The 16,948-nt window shown below is 33.0% G+C and overlaps 3 protein-coding genes and 1 long non-coding RNA gene across 16 annotated transcripts in view; 3 read left to right on the forward strand and 1 right to left on the reverse strand.

Moving 5' to 3' along the window:
• The window catches only part of LOC148303037 (uncharacterized), a 343,245-nt gene extending 341,720 nt beyond the window's left edge, over window positions 1-1,525 (forward strand). For all 10 annotated transcript variants that reach the window (XR_015838539.1, XR_015838540.1, XR_015838541.1 and 7 more), the window contains one exon: window positions 79-1,525. Coding sequence is in view for 7 of the 10 variants with exons in the window: in XM_088270661.1 (XP_088126787.1) it covers window positions 79-145 (67 nt within the window). In the remaining 3 variants the exon portion in view is untranslated. The remainder of the gene's footprint in view (window positions 1-78) is intronic.
• A 98-nt stretch (window positions 1,526-1,623) lies between these two features.
• Window positions 1,624-7,614, reverse strand: SdhB (Succinate dehydrogenase, subunit B (iron-sulfur)). Its single transcript, XM_088270665.1, has 5 exons — window positions 7,450-7,614; window positions 7,013-7,284; window positions 6,215-6,515; window positions 5,089-5,211; window positions 1,624-2,733 (listed from the first exon to the last, which is right to left on the reverse strand). The coding sequence occupies exons 1-5, from the start codon at window positions 7,498-7,500 to the stop codon at window positions 2,632-2,634; spliced, it is 849 nt and encodes a 282-aa protein (XP_088126791.1). The 5' UTR covers window positions 7,501-7,614; the 3' UTR covers window positions 1,624-2,631.
• Window positions 2,740-5,017, forward strand: LOC148303040 (uncharacterized). The gene is made up of 2 exons (XR_015838542.1): window positions 2,740-4,048; window positions 4,144-5,017. It is a non-coding gene; the product is annotated as an uncharacterized LOC148303040 (long non-coding RNA).
• A 2,961-nt stretch (window positions 7,615-10,575) lies between the features above and the next one.
• On the forward strand, window positions 10,576-16,823 carry LOC148303041 (uncharacterized). 4 transcript variants are annotated; one of them, XM_088270606.1, is made up of 10 exons: window positions 10,576-11,121; window positions 11,259-11,496; window positions 11,960-12,118; window positions 12,732-12,972; window positions 13,105-13,229; window positions 13,403-13,562; window positions 13,642-13,810; window positions 14,142-14,271; window positions 14,673-14,788; window positions 15,921-16,823. In XM_088270606.1, exons 1-10 carry the CDS (start codon window positions 10,988-10,990, stop codon window positions 16,255-16,257), a joined length of 1,809 nt encoding a protein of 602 aa, XP_088126732.1. In that variant the 5' UTR covers window positions 10,576-10,987; the 3' UTR covers window positions 16,258-16,823. The 4 variants fall into 4 exon arrangements, with proteins under 4 accessions (XP_088126732.1, XP_088126734.1, XP_088126733.1 ...); XM_088270608.1 differs by having other exon boundaries at window positions 12,736-12,972; XM_088270607.1 differs by having other exon boundaries at window positions 10,576-11,078.
• Window positions 16,824-16,948: the final 125 nt, after the last annotated feature.

A 16,948-nucleotide genomic window follows, 5' to 3' on the forward strand; every position in this document is an offset into this window, starting at 1 on the left:
AGGTACGGCGCGCCGCGCCTGCCGGCCACGCCCGCCCGCGCACCGCGCACCTCACTAACGTGCGCTCGCTTGTTGCAGGGACGTGTTCAGCTCCTGGGTGGCGTCCAACAACAATCAGAGCCAGACCTACTCGGCAGTCAAGTAGACGACGTCCGCCGAGGCCGCGTGCCTCTGGACAACTTGAGATGTGCATATTTATTACAAGAATCAACTAGATATTGCATTTCTTCTGTAAATAGAAATGATTGTTATTATCTTTTATTGTTTGATTGTTAGTTAGTTTGGATATATTTACGCCACACTGCGGTCAATCCGCCCACCGAGAGAAGGCTCTCGCAGTCAGAAGGGGGAACAAGATGGTTATCGGCGGTTTCTATTTTTATTAAAGTGTTAAGTACCGGAGACGGGAGGCGGGAGGCGGGCATCCCGGCACGCCGATGTCTCCGAATAATGGCAATGTGAAGAAAGCAATACATTACATATAGAACTAAGATAAGGATAAGTTTAACGTTGTACTATTTATCATAGTACAGTCAATATACATATTATATGAACACTGTTTTAGGATAAACACAATTCTGTAATATAGCTAATCATGAGAGGATGCGGAGAGGAAAATGATAACTATGTATTTAAATTGTAATCAATATAATTCTCCTTTTAATGAAGTACTAGACCGGTCGGTTTTGGATATTCACTTTATATTGTAAATACCATTATGAAGTATTATATCATCGCGAGATGCCATACTTAGTATCGGATATAACTAGTTATTACGCAGTAAGTGAGTAGACTTGTTAGAGCCCTACTATCGCAGTTATTTGAGATTTATCTAACGTTAAAGAGGACTTTATTTTTATGGCGTACCCCCGCGGGCAGTACGGAGTACACCACATACCTAATAATAATCACATTACGTATCTCATTCACCCAGTTGGAGAATCCTAGTACGTATACTTTATGATAGGCCATTATTATGACAGTTAGATGAGACATTGGATTGTAATATGTAATAAGTTCATGCATAGCATAGCTGCATATGATGTATAAATATACTTCACCTATAAATACTAGTTAGCCCACTGTATTCTCATCACCAAATATGCGCAAGACACGAGAGGCCCTCGGATTGGAGACGCCTCCAGAGTTGTCCGGGAGCAGGAACCGTTTCGGTGCAATTCGTCACTTGTTGTTTGTTGTAAAGAGATATTTATTACCTGTGTTTAATCCGACACTATTTACTAAGCATTCCTATTCAATTGTTAACAATCTTGAATCCATTTTAAATTTGTTTTAAGGTTTACGTTTCCACTTGTCTGTTAACCAGCAAAGCGGTAGATGGTTTCTGATTTGTTTGATTGTGTTTTGTACCTGTGATTGTAACATACGACCAACCATTTATAAAGAAACCCGCATCACTACCTAGTGACCACTTAAATACTAAATCCATTTGGAAGACATTTATAATGTTTTAGATAGGAAAATGTCACTTTATGCTTATTATTATTATTACTTCAAAAATAAATTAAATACAATATAAACCTTGTGTACTTTCATTGTCCCTATCCTTCCTTCTTCGTATCGACAATAAGGGCATTGGGGCAAACAAGACAAACAATCCCAACTGATCAATAATTTATTTATTTACACAAAATAAATACAGAGAATACTGTGGATAATACATTCTTCAACTTCTAAAATTAAACAGTGTTTACCATTACAATAAACTGAGTAACTATTTTACGAATATATTCGTAAGGAGATTTGCGTCGCCCGTGCACGTTAAATATAACCACACATATGTACTACATTGGCGACACAACACACTTCCCAATTATTGAAACATCTACTAATGACAATAAATATAATATCATACCATAAAACATGATTCTTCAGTCACAAATTTAAGTAGTTTTTGTATGTAATGGCAAACCAGTTAGTATGGTAACACTATTCTCAAAAAAATACTGAAAAACAGGAATTATCTCAGCTATATCACAAAACTTGTGATTATAAAAAAAAAAAACTTGGCAAGTAGAAAGTGTTCAGAAAAAATATATTATACAAAAATGTTAACAATTTCCAAGTGTTAAGTAAATCAGGTCTCATAAATTAATCATTTTACATTATAACTATCACCATTAAAAATCGAAATGGGTATATTTTAAACACTATACATACTACAAAAAGGTTTTTTTATGAAGCAAATATTATTTACAAAAAAAATTAAATCAAATATTACGGAAATAGTTCTAGAGGACTAAAAAAGCGCCACAATACAGAAAAGTGTCATCAACACCCATTTGTCATTTCAGCACTGATATGATCATAAAATATTTAAATTGAAAGCATATCTATTATTAGAACTAATGGGTTATTCAGTTCTGATATTGTAATGCTCAATGAATTCTCTTTTTCCTTTTTAAAATTATATATTCTTATATCTTTTAAAACATTCAAAGGAGAGTTTTAAACTATGAATTGATCAATATCAAAAAAACTATTTCATGATTACATTTAAAGAGCATAAGGAAGGCTCAAAAAAAATCAAGGGTAGATTAAAATGATCATGGGATAGATGCCACATGATGAATGCACAATGGTGCAGAAATACAATACTGAGCGAGTAGACTATTTCTGCAAAGCAGCAGTCTCCAGCCTCGGCTCTTCCTTCTTGGCCATTCCAGACATCAACTTCTTAATCTCAGCTATAGCTTTTCCAGGATTCAAACCCTATGGAGATAAATAAATCAATATTAGTTATATGTATAGATACACAAGCAGTTCCATACTTTGGCACACGCACCGGGGTACTTCATCACAAGGTTAGGAAAATAATAAGTTGGTATTAACACATTGTTTGCGGGAAACGCTCAAAATCATCTTTAACATACTGTTGGTAGAGAGCGGGAGACGTTTATAAGCATTCCATTTGCTTACTTTTGGTACAGCGTGAGATGCCAAAAAACATTGTACAAATCGGAATTGGGTTTACGGTTACTTGTGATTAGTACACGACCCTAATTAATTTACTAATTAGGGTCGGGGTTTATGAAAAACCGCCCACCAACAATGTGTTAATTTATGAACTTGTACATTCTCGTACCATTTCAGTGATGGTGCACTAAATCTAGCTCTAAAAGACAACCGCTCTAATGACATACATGCACACGCATTATCAGGACGATGTTTAAGCACTTTTTATGGAATGTTTTTACTCTATTTGCATTAGTGCAGAGAGTAAACCCAGATTTTCCCCAATTCATTCACAGTGAAGCGCCCTTGAGGTATTTTTTTACGAAAATGGCGCTATATAAGTTATCCAATTTTATTATTATTATTATTAGATGGAGTCAGCCACTTTACGGATCAAGCTGACAATTTTCATTATGAATGTCTGGAAAATTATTATTTGTAAATTTAAAAAAGACTATTTACACTTTTCCTGTTACACCAGCCTCCATCCTTTATGTAAATTTAATTATTTTAAATATTATTTTGCAGTAAAGTAGCATTATGTATAGGGTATTTTTTTTAATTGGCTCTGAAGGGGCATGTAGAACTTAGAAAATCAAAATTAAAAAATTATGTACACTTATAAATGTGATTTGTTGTAATCTAATTTTTCGTACATTATTTTAAATATAATTTCAAGAGTTTACGATGAGAAAATAGTATGTAAGTCAGGATGCCCCTTAATACAATCTCAGTGGGGCTATCAAAACAGAGGTCATGGACTCACATTGACATATAACAATTGGTGTCACTTTAAACATTTATATACATATCTATACATATGTATTATCACAAATAGGTCCACAGTCTAAATTGGGAAGACATACTATTCACACTTACTTTAAGACAGATAATGTTCAGAATGTTCTTTATTACAAAGTGCTTTATTATATTACTAGATATACTCTCAAAATTGTTGGTTTGTAAAAAAATGCATTTATTATTTGATGTGGAAATCAAATGGTAAGAATCAATAAACATTATTATTTTGGCATAAAATGGAAGTAGTTTTGGTCAGTACCATGTTCGTTACGTAAGTATAATTGAATTCACTCTTTTTTTTTAAATTATAAATTAAAATTTAGTTCAAGTAAAGGAATTATCATTAAAGTAATTTTTTTAATATAGATTCTTCTTCTCTGGTCTTAATCCTGCGGATTGGTCTGCAGCAACAGATGACCTCTCCTTCGCCATTCAATTAGATGTTTGTAAAACTATTTACCGATACTAGTTTTGACATTATTTTGAGTTTCTTTGATCAATCTATAGCATCTGTGTCATAGACACAGATGCTATAGACATGATATATATAGATCCTGGATTTACTACATTTAGGAGCTATTTATGTCAAGATTTTATTTCAACATAGATGAAGAGGTCTATTATTAATATAAAGGTCTGGGTATTTATAGGGTTATGACAAGTCGTAATCCATTCAAATACCCAGACTTCTACATTCCCATCTACATCAACTTCTTCATCTACATGGAGATATCAGTAAAATTTGGAAACAATAATACTGTTGTTAAAAGGCTCAGATTGCTCTTTTTTTAAACTGACAATGTTTTATAATTCGCAAACACAATACCAATATCAAGATTTTTACTAATGTCTCGAAACAGATTGAAATGGGAGGGAATATAGAAGTCCAGTATTTGCAGGGCTCTCGTTAGCTGCTTTAGATTTTTACTAAAAATAGATATATAAATTGTTATGTTTACACATTCTTCTACCATGATTAACAATTATACCAACCATATTTTGAAAAATCGGTGAACGCATGTCAGATTATTTTTTAAATTATTTCAAATACTAGGAAACGCCTAAAAAAAATTTTTATTATACTCACTATTTGAAAAAGTTACTATACAGTTAAGATTTTAATAAAAAAATGTATAAATAATAGCTAAATGGAGCAAATCCAGATTTGTAACCAAAAAGTTAGGACACATTTAAAAACCTATGAAATATACATAGAATACACAAAAAAAAACTACAAAAATGAATAAATGTGTGGAATAGCTTTTTTTATAACGCAAGATTTGATAGAATTCCAAAAGTCAATATTCCCACCTTGGGGCAGGTTCGGGTGCAGTTCATGATGGTGTGGCAGCGATACAGCGACCAGGAGTCCGCCAGTCGCTGCAAGCGCTCTCCGGACTTCTCATCGCGGGAGTCAATGATCCAACGGTATGCCTTAGAAAGAAAATTAATATAATAATATTTTAATTTTTTTTATCAAAATGTATAAATAAAAGCAAGCGCCACATGGGATTGTTTCATAATAAAATGTCCACTTATTTAAAATAAGAACCAAGAGTAAAGTAAATAGATCTTGAATGTCACAAAACTTCTAAAAAAAACACTTTTTCATCTAATGTACAATATAAAACCTTAAACAACAGGTACTGGATGCAAATCACTCTTTCATATGATTACGACGCAGGCGGTACATTGCTCCTCTTTTTATTTCTATATATAGTATCTATGGATATATCTTATTTTGCCGCCTAAGTATCATGTCGCTTTTTAAGAGAAATTTTTACAGTTGCTCTTATCTCAGAGCTGTACTCCTTGCGACACTATGGAAACTGTGTAGATAACTTAACGAGTATTGTTTTGCGTTTTAGCGTTTTCGATGGTAGCTGCAAAAATAGTTTTAGCGTTTTCGATTTGCGTTTCAGCGTTTTAGCGTTTTCGATGGTAACTGCAAAAATAGTTTTTTGATGAGCATTATTTCTAATAATATTTTTAAAGTTCCTCTCCACTCCTCGCTCCTTAGTAAAAACTATTCCCGACATGATGTGTCTTAACACATCATCAAAACATATCTCTCTTTTCACACCAATTTTATTTGCTAAAATTTACTTCTTCGTGTTTTAAAATTTCAACATGTTTTGAGAATAAATCATACTCATCGGTGTCTATGTAGAATACTCATCAATAGTTTGATGATTCCTAACCATTTACAATTCTCAGGTGGGCAAAAGCTTCGATCCTCCCGTACCCCGTCTCACGCACTAGTACTAACGAACAGCAATTCTTTCACCCTTTTCCGGAATGTCTCTTTCTTACGCATATATCTTTCAACATGTATATGGTCAAAAAGTATGAATTTCTTAACTGAATGAATTAAGTGATGAAAATATGTTATCGGATAGGTTGCCATCTGGAATGGTAAGTAGCTGGCTACTGGTACCTGCATGAGCACGGCGGGCCCCAGGTACTTGGTGCCGTTCCACCAGTAGGAGGGACAGGAGGTGGAGCAGCAGGCGCACAGGATGCACTCGTAGAGCCCGTCCAGCTTGGCGCGGTCCTCCACGGCCTGCAGCAGCTGCGTGCGCTTGGCCCCCGGCGCCGCCTCCTCGCGCTGCAGCCACGGCTGGATGGACTCGTACTGGCGGTAGAAGTTGCTCATGTCGGGGACCAGGTCCTTCACCACATACATGTGCGGCAGCGGATAGATCTTGGACGGCTTCGAGCAATCCGTATCGATCTTGCTGCGAGATCATCAACTTATGAGGTATCGCAATGGAATAGTAGGTTAAATAATCTAATGTTAGAGGTGATTTTATAGGTTAGGGTCTAGATTAAGATTAATTAGACATTAAGTAATTAACATCTCTTTGTGTCGTTGCACCATCCATGTTGCAGCATGGAGGATTATAAAAGATTTTATTGATATCTCAGCATACATGATAAAGTTAAGTTAGTAGAGTGGTAAATATTTTAAAGTGATCAATTGAACTAGCCAATTACGGGTCGTAAGGCATGTTATAAGCCCAGATTTCCATATTTCCATCTTAACAACTTTACTTCTGCCTGTATATTTATTTTTAGTTGCCCATATGTGAATCGTTGTGATTGTCTTTATTTATTTCTTAATTGATGTCCACCTGGTTTGGAATATAACCCAGCAACTCAGACAGATAACGAAGTGTTATAACTGGAATTAATCAATTTTTACGATTAGATTTTTTTCAGAAAACACAATTACCTGATGCAAGCGAGTGTATTTACTCCTCCGATATTCATGGCGCAAGATCCGCAGATTCCTTCGCGGCAAGATCGGCGGAAAGTTAATGTTGGATCCACTTCGTTTTTTATTTTGATAAGGGCATCAAGCACCATGGGGGCACAGTTATCCAAGTCAACCTTATACTCTTGCATAAAGGGCTTCTTCTCCGGCTCATCGGGATTCCATCTGTATATGGAAAACGTCTTGGTTCGAGCCAGCACGGCTCCCGTAGAATGGATTCTCCGAGCATGCTAAAATTTCAAAAAATCGTGATTGGTATTACGCGTAAACGCTAGAGATTTTATAACACATAAGAAAGAAACTGCATTAAGTTATGTAACTCGGTGCGAAACCCTGAGTTGGCTCGAGAACACCATATGGAGAAGCGCAAAACTTCAGCGCAGAATTAAACGCACCTGGCCAAATGCACCCGCCACTATTTTCAACAGTTGTATTTCAGCAGACATTTTACACTATTTTCGAATTTTCGATGACGTTTAAAATTATTTGTTTCCTATCCCGCGTTCATCAGCGACAAATCCAAAATGTTGTTTTTCTGTGGCAGTTTTCCGATTTTTGACAACCATAAACCAGCACTAACGTAATCATAGATGCATTGTTTTAAACAGAAACCTTTAAGTTCTTATCAAGTACTTACCTACTTAACACCTAACCCTATTGATACGAGCGTCTCGCAATAATATCGATGCAGATTTCTCATGTTCTGTTGTGCGGAAAATTATGTATTGGTCATCATCATCATCAATATAGAAATGTAAATTGATAATTGTTTTTTTTTTTATTATCTGGGAATTCATGGTACAAATTGGTGTATATTAAATACACATTTAAGTAATTTTATTCCACCTTACCTCTGGGCAGCGCCTATTTGAGCCACTTATCAAAAATATTATCGGTATTGTATTGTAGTGATTTTTCAGCCATGCCACAAAAAAACACAAATTTACAAAAATAGAGGTCTGTATGTTTTTTTTTAATATTTTTGATAATTTGAGGCGTAGCTAAAAACTGTAATAATTAACAAGAATTGATTAATGAAAAACACGAGCAGGGGCTATTCAAAGATATTTTTTCACGTTATAATAAAATGGATGGCAGATAATGTGCAAACTGTCACGGGACGCTCGTTTTCAAATATAAACCAACCTAGATATTGAACGATTTGTAACTATGTTTTAGGAATTTAAATATTAAAAAAATAAACCACTTGTATACGACCACTTGTTCTAGAACTTCAGATGTTCTCAAATTCAACTATTGGCATGTTAGTTATGTTATTCAATAATTTTTTTTTTTTAATTTTCACGGTCATTTAGGTGCTGGTAGCATTTTCCTGGATTATTGTGACCTGTGCCATTCATTCCCTTATTCTTGCTTTCATTAGTACTTCTTGCTGGATTTCCGGTTCATTTTCCAGCATTCGCCATTATCCTTGATAATCAATGCAATCCGATGGCTTATAAATAGTTAAAAAATTTATGGGTGCTCTAAAATCATTATTAGCCTAGTACTGAGTTCCTTAGAAGTTTTTAAAAGTTCCGCGAATAATTTGTATGCGTCATCAGGTAGAAAGTGTTCTAAAAATATTTAGGATTTCTAAAGAATATCAAATCAAAGTCAAAATGTCAGTATAACGTGAATTGTTATCTTAATGGTTAAATTTTGTATAAATTATAATAAAATTATAATACTTACATTGTTGTTTATTTTTATGTCTTTCCTAATTAGCAACCCGATTTCTAAATGAAATATTTCGATATAAAATCGATTTGTGGAATTCTGTATTATGTACATGTACATTTTAAAATAGTTAATATTTTTTTATAAGTAAGTATTTTTAATATTAAAATCATACTTACATTATATAATAATTTTGAAATTATACTTTTGTACTCATTATTGTTTATTAATTGTATATTTTACTCTTCCCACCCCTACCCAAATTTATGTTCCATGAAATTAGTGGAAATACAATTTAAAAATTATGAACATAATGATATTACTTCAGCATATTATTTTATTGCAGTCGGTTTTTTTCTTAATTAGCATTTGCAGGTGGTAATAATATATACATTATACAGTGAAACCTGTTAGATTAAACACCTTCTCTGAATGAACACCTTTCTACATTATATACATTGAACACTCACACGTCTATTTTCTCACTAATTCACCTTTTCTGAATGAACACCTTTATACTTTGAACATTGAACATTAAAACTAGTATTTATCATTTAATTACACACTGTTAGAATGAAAATTAAATAATTTTAGATAAGTTAAATATGGATGTTTCACTTAAACAAGTCACTGTCAAGAATTCTATTGAATGGATTTCTCAAAGCTGGAATGAAGTAACAACATCAACAATATCACATTGTTTTGCAAAAGCTGGAATTCAAGAAATGACATTAGAGTCAAGTGCTAACAATAGTCATGATGATGAACAAGAATTACAGGATTTAACAGCAACTAACGGATTTGCAGATCTTAATAATCCTTGTGAGGATGTTCCAGCATTTGAAACATCCACAGAAACTGGTTGGGAGGAAGATCTTCTTTTTGTATCTCTTGAATCATCAGACGAAGAAATTGAACCAATTGTTCAAGAAATTCCAATTCCTAAGCCCACAATTCAAGATGCATTTGCCAGTTTAAAGTGCCTCTCAGATTTTGCCAATACATATGAGGTCAAGGGTCTTTCACAGACTTTAAACTCTGTCCGCCATCAGTTGTGCAAGTACCAAGTGGAAAACGTAAAACAAATGACATTTGAATTTTTTTTCTCAAAGAAACAATAAATATTTTCATTTAAATTTAATAAAAAATTAACTTGTATTGGCATAAATTAATTTGTTTTCGATATTTTTTTATTTACCTGTTAAATTGAACACCTCCTTACAATGAACGTTTTTTTCAGTGCACTAGTGGTGTTCAATCTAACAGGTTTCACTGTAATTATCGATGAAGATAATCATTTCGTAGAAATATTTTGTGATATAACACAAAAAGTAATAACCGTGCTGTTTTTCTTTTGCCTTCATTTAATGATCAATTTTACACTCTAATCGAATGCAGTCCCCTATGAGCCATTGGGGTGGATATAATTGATAATTCAAAAGAAGATTGTAGTTAATTGTTCAACACTAGAAAAAACTTTTTTTTGGGTAAATATTTTATTTATTGAAGAAATACATCAAATATTCAAGTACAAATACATGTACAAATATTTTATTTATTGAAGAAAAACATTAAAAATTCATGTACAAATACATGTTCCGATAAAGCTATTGTTTTTCATGGGTTATTCGTTTATTTTTAATAATGATCAATAACATATAAAATTTTTAAAAAATACAAAAATATATAATTCATATCGTTTCTATGTGCAAAATACAAATAATGTACAATTTTAAATTTTCCCGGTCATTTTGATAGGGCCCTATTCACGAAAATGAAAATGACATCGCCTCACTATAATAAACAAGCGAATCGGGTCTTCCGGCAACTTGACGGCGTTTGACTTTGACATTTTTTGGCACGGCTAAACATAAATTTGACAGTAGATAGAACATATTATAATCTTTTATAGAATTCTACAAGAATACAAATTTGAAATCTAATTAAAATCTGTATCAGCGTAGGGAGAACGATATAGGAACCAATAATTTGAAGAAAAAAAATGTAAACTTAAAATGTTACGTGTGCGCGTGCATTCTAATGTCAGCGAAAATTATCGTGATTATTGTTGTTTCATTTTTACTGAAGCGGTGGGATTTTATTTTGCTTTATGTTTTCAATTATTGTCATCGTGTCTCAAAATGTGGAGAAACTGATAAATCACTCAGTTTACAGGGCTGATAGAAGTGAAGTATACTAATCTAGTAAGAATTGAATTAATTCGAATGTGTTTATATAAAAACGTATTTTGCCATGGCGCACATTCACGATTTACCCGATGAAATTCTTACGAATATCTTCAAGTATTTGGATTACTTCGCTTTATTCAACATATCTAAAACATGTAAGCGATTTGGAAGATTTTATAGGGAACCTCGGGTGGTCAGGTATCTATTTTATTTTTATATTATTCTAGTTGGAATAATATTTACATACAATATGTTATACATTTTCCGGTACCCTAAAATTTCATCCAGTATTTTTCGTGGTTAAAAATAATTCAATAGTATTTTTCGTATTTCAGACGGACATATTTTGATAATCAGTGTGCAAGAGACAATGTCGGATGGACAGATATAAAAACCTATTTGAAATGCTGTAAATCATACATTACACATCTAAATTTAAGTTATGTACATTGGGTTCCTTCCGGTGAACTGCGGAAGAGTTTAACTAAACTTAAGTTTCTACAGCACCTCAATGTGATTGAATGTAATTTGTATATAGCGCATGTTAAGGAAATTGTGCACACGAATAGAATGGTAATTCATTTTAACCCTTCATATTACTGTTCACCGTTACCATGCTTTGTTTTGTAACTCCCCAAAAAGTGGCCCAGCACTTTTCTAATCCGAAGATCAGAAAATAAAGCTCTAGCTTAATATGTAAATAAAGTTCCTTAGTTTGTTTATTGGAAAGTTAAAAAGAAACATTTTGAGTAGTAAGGCCATACATGTACAGCGAGCCCCGATCTTGCCCAGATTACTAGCCTATATAGGAGTACTTTTGCAGGAGCATATGATACTTTTTAAGTGTGTATATGTAATTATCAATTTATAGGTTGACACTATTGGCTAGTGTGGAATATATTTTCCGTTACAATATCTTCGCTTTTCATAAACTTTTAGTTAAAAATGTGTACTCCTTAGAGGGTGAATGGAGTTACAAACTTTTGCCGCTAACTTGAAAATATAATGTGTATTTTAATTTACCTATTTTTTATAGTTGAAGTCTGTCGCATTGAGTTTTTCACCGAACGATCCGTCAGATTTGACCCAAGTATGGATGAACCTGGACAGCATTCACTTTTTTGTGAAAAACAGACCTCTTCAAAACCTTTTAACCAATTATTTCCGAAAAGGTTACCCAGATATGGCCATTAGAGTGAGTAAACCTATTCTAATCACCGCTAGTTCGGACTAGCCTGTCTGCCTTCTGGTCTGTCTCGGGACAGACCTCAATTATCTAGTGCCTGTTCGCCTCCATAGTGTAGTGGATACTGCATTTGGCTATCGCGCTGGAGGTCCCAGGTTCGATTCCCAGGGGGGTCTAAATAAGCATTTTTCACTGTAATACTTATTTAATATTATCCTGGACTGATACTTGAAGTATTAGTCTGATCACCTTGCTTTCATGTAGTAAAATGATCAAATAGACATTGCATAAATTTGATATAGTGCCCTGTGCACCATTGGGTGGGGATAAGGGTATGAGGAAGAAGAATTGCTGACACTTAATTGAAATGTTATCACTTTAATTACTAAATCAAAATATGCAGTTGTTTTTGTTGTTGGTATAATTCATAAAAATGACATTGTTAAATAGCAATTCTTTCAACGTAAAAGCTATTTTTTTAAATTTTTAACTAAAACCTCTTACGCATATATTTTTCTTCTTCCAACCTGTATCTGCGCCCATTGGTGCAAAACCAAAGTATAACTTACAATAAAGCATAACTTAAATTTTATATTCTTACAAGTATTATTGTTGGTTTCAGCTAGAATTCGCCCAAGAGTCCGATAATTACGAAACTTTCTTTCTAAAATACTGGAGACAACTGTTGCAGTTTGATTACAAGCGTTACTTTATCACCAACCACAACCCAAACTACGGCCATTTTAGGTCTGACAAATATTATCCACTGATATTCAAGTACAGAAGTGAAAAGGACCCCACCACCATTCACGTGTTCATGGAGACATTTCACGGAATTATGCTAAGCAACGAACTATGCACCGGTGAGTCTTAAATTTCTTTTTCAAATTGTAGTTACTAAGAAAAATGTTATCCCACTGTGAAATTTTAGATTCTTACGATTGATACATTTTAAATTGATATTATAATGGACTATTTTGTCTAAACTTTTTCAGATATCCCTGATAATGCTATAATCAAGCACTATTCTACTTACTTCACTTTAGAGCAACATTATAGCTATGATCCTTTGACTTTATACATATGCAAAGCTGATGATGTTGAGTCTGAAGCCATCGATGTAAGTTGCACATATATTTTTTTCGACTGAGTACATTTTAATAGAAATAATTTTATTACGTATTGTAGTGTCTACAATCTAAGTTGATTGTCCTCAGGCATACCATGCATAGAGTTCCATTGGAAACTATTCCCCCTAATCCAGTGCTTATATTAGTGTTCTTTTGGTTTCAGAAATATGCTCGGGAGCGAATACGAATTAGGATGAATGAAGAATGTTTTGTTCGGAGGTATGAATGCTTCCTAGAGGATGGTGACCCTGTTTTAAGCCATTTTAAGGAATGTAAATCCATGAAGAAGCTTTGTTTGGACGAGTGGCGTTTATTTGTAATGGGTATGTTTCATCTGATGATACTTAGTTGATAAGAACTAACATTAGTGATTTATTATTTAATCTATAATATTTATTTCAGCCGAGACACCAAAGACAGATATGCCATTATTCAAGAAACTCAGAACTTCTAGAATCCCGCAAGTTCCCAAAGGAAAAAAGAATGTATTTCGTAAAATCATTGAATGTAGTAATAATATAGAATCATTTAAAATGATTTCACATGAATATCAAGAATGTTGTAGTAAGGAGTGAGTATTCATATACCATATATAGAAGATGTCCAGATTTTCATATTATATATATATATATATATATATATATATATATATATATATATATATATATATATATATATATATATATATATATATATATATATATATATATATATATATCGTCATCATTAGGGATTAAAATCTAGTGTTTGTATAAAATAAAAAATAAGTTTATCTTTTTTCCACTCCTAAACAATGAGTGAAATGAAAAATCAAATAAATTAATTTCATTTGAATTTTTTAAATTGTAATTTATTTACGCTGACATATATCCAGTATTCAGTATCCAACATTTTCCTTTTAGCCATCACAATCACGATGCCAGCAAACTGGTGATGGATAAGAACAGTTTAATAGATCTTGCCAAGTTAACGAATCTCAGACATCTCTCCCTCTCTGTTGTACCCGATGATGCCAAGGAATTCTTTACAGAGGTATGCATTTATATAAAATGCTATTTACGTTATAAATATATGTTTCATATTGTTACAAAATTATATTGCGTATTATAAATTATAAATAAAACACTTGTTTTCTACCACTTGAGTATTATATTTTGTTATAACTAGTTTCAGAAGCTACACATCCGTCTACAGGTATAAACAAAGTGTCTACACATTTATAATTATTTATTACATATAAATATAAATAAATGTAAACTTTATATTTATACCTATAGATGGAAGCATCTGCAACTTCTGAATCTAGTCATAACAAAATACAATACTCAAGTGGTAAAAAATAAGTGTTTTATTTGTGATTTTATCATGTCGTGCCACAAAGTGAATGCGGAAACAATGAATTACATAACCTGTGTATTATATATTTTCTACAGATTTTCACCAGTTGCATATTCCTTGAATATGTTGGATTGTTCAGTTTCTCGGGTTTCCATATTTCTGAGGTGCTAACAGAATTATTACATTTATGCAAAAATGTGAAGATTTTAAGGTAATTTGCATTGATAAGTTATGTTATTAAAAAAATATATTGATTTCTCTTGGTTGTTAGTTTTGAAAATATTGACAGTGGGAAGGAAAAGCGAAAGCGCTGTAAGCACCCTGATGATTAGAGTTTTAATGGATGGTGAGTACACTCCCCTCACTGCCAAAGACTGATGCTTTTTATGAGTGGAAAAAAATACATACAGGTACCCTTCATTTTCCCAGTGGAGTACACCACCAATATACTATGTTTATAAGTTTCTGATGAAAACATCCGCATCGGATACTCATTACATTTATAACTCAGCTCATTATCAAGTATATATAATTTTGCACTTCGCTCAACAATTTTATAATAATAAACATTGAAATCTTCCTCCTTTATCTGATATAAAATGTTTTCACTCTCATATTTTAATGTACCCAATCGCTCACAATTTATTATTCTAATTTAATTGTAATGCTTGAATATCTTATCATTGTATAAGTACAGTATCTTAATGGCTATGTTGTATAACCTTTACTATGCATCCCTAAACATTAACAGTAGGTCAGGTCAGTAGGTAGTGGTCAGGAAGCTTAATTATTTGATTTAAGTTAGGCCATTTATTAAAGTAATGTTAACTATTTAAGTTATGGTCCGCCTCCGTAGTGTAATGGTTAGCACGCTCGGCTACCGTACCAGAGGTCCCGGGTTTGATTTCCAGGGGGGGGGGCAAATAAATATAAGTGATTTTTTCACTCTAATATTTATTCATTACTACCCTGGACTGGTACTTGAAGCGGATGGCTGATCATCTTTCCTTCAAGATAACACTGCGTTTATAAGATGCAGTGCCTTATGCACCATCGGGTGCGGATAAGGGTACAAAAAAAAATATGCGGAGAGCATGAATGAGGAAGAGGTGAAGTATGCTTGCAAAGACAGAGTGTTCTATTCTCACTACCTACCCCCGCGGGAAGCGGGAAGCGGCTCGATGGTTAGTTAGTTAGTTAGGGAACTTTATTTTGATTAATATGTCCCAAAGCCGTTCCTGCCTCCCACCCAGCCTCCGGCAAAGAATTTAACAATCAAAACAGACAACAATAAACCTCTTGTTTAATTCATTTGTGGACTAAGGTTTGAATTTTATTTTCAGAATACACACCCGAATCAGAAAAATCGATTCACTACTTGAAAACTTAACAAACTGCCAAAGTTTAGAGGTGATAGAAATAGTGGACCAGATGCCAGTAACTCAGAAGAAACAAATGATGTCCTTATTGCAGCTACTACAATTGACTAAGCATTGCTTTAATCTCCGCTTTCTTAAAATACAGCAGTATGACTTAAGCAAAAGGGACATGACCCAATATAAAAGATTTGAAAATGTTATTCGTTCTAAAAACGAGTATCTGTTTGTGAATTTGACTGACTTTGGACAACATTTATTCTTTAATATACACACATACAACATAAATGCTACTGTATTGTAATAATTCATTTTATATGAATGTGTACATTGACAAATGTATATATGTGTTATTTTTGTCTATACTAAACAATGGCTGTTCAATATTGCTGTGTTATTTTAAGACTTCATTTTTGGCTAGCAATGTAATAATAGTAATCCTCCGACGCAAGTTTTGAATTTGATATTTTGGCCTAAGCATTATTGTAAATACTCGATGCATACAACTGACCGAATACTGACATACTGACCGAATCAACATTTTAAACATACAAATATTATACTTACATTGAATTTGATATTTTGGCCTAAGCATTATTGTAAATACTCAATGCATACAACTGACCGAATACTGACATACTGACCGAATCAACATTTTAAACATACAATTATTATACTTACATTGTTTCCATTATATTACGTTTCAAATATTATGTATTTTTTAATCAATATTTTAAACTACATATTTACTACTATTTCCTAACTAACTGTTAGGCCAATATCATACCACTAGCCTCAATTATGCCAAGGCTGTTATTATGACATATTTAATTGTTTTTAATTAAATGATTTTATTTCATTGACATAAAATAACTTCTTTTTTTTCCTATCATAATGAATGTATGTTCATACAAAGGTTTTAAATCATAGTAATTTTTCTGAGTATGATATTAACACACACTTGACAGCAAAGGTATTTCTACCCGTTCGGTCGA

The sequence above is a fragment of the Brachycentrus maculatus genome, unplaced genomic scaffold (genome assembly GCF_059751285.1).
Source record: "Brachycentrus maculatus isolate JH-2025_06_01 unplaced genomic scaffold, ASM5975128v1 h1tg000388l, whole genome shotgun sequence".
Classification (NCBI taxonomy): domain Eukaryota; kingdom Metazoa; phylum Arthropoda; class Insecta; order Trichoptera; family Brachycentridae; genus Brachycentrus; species Brachycentrus maculatus.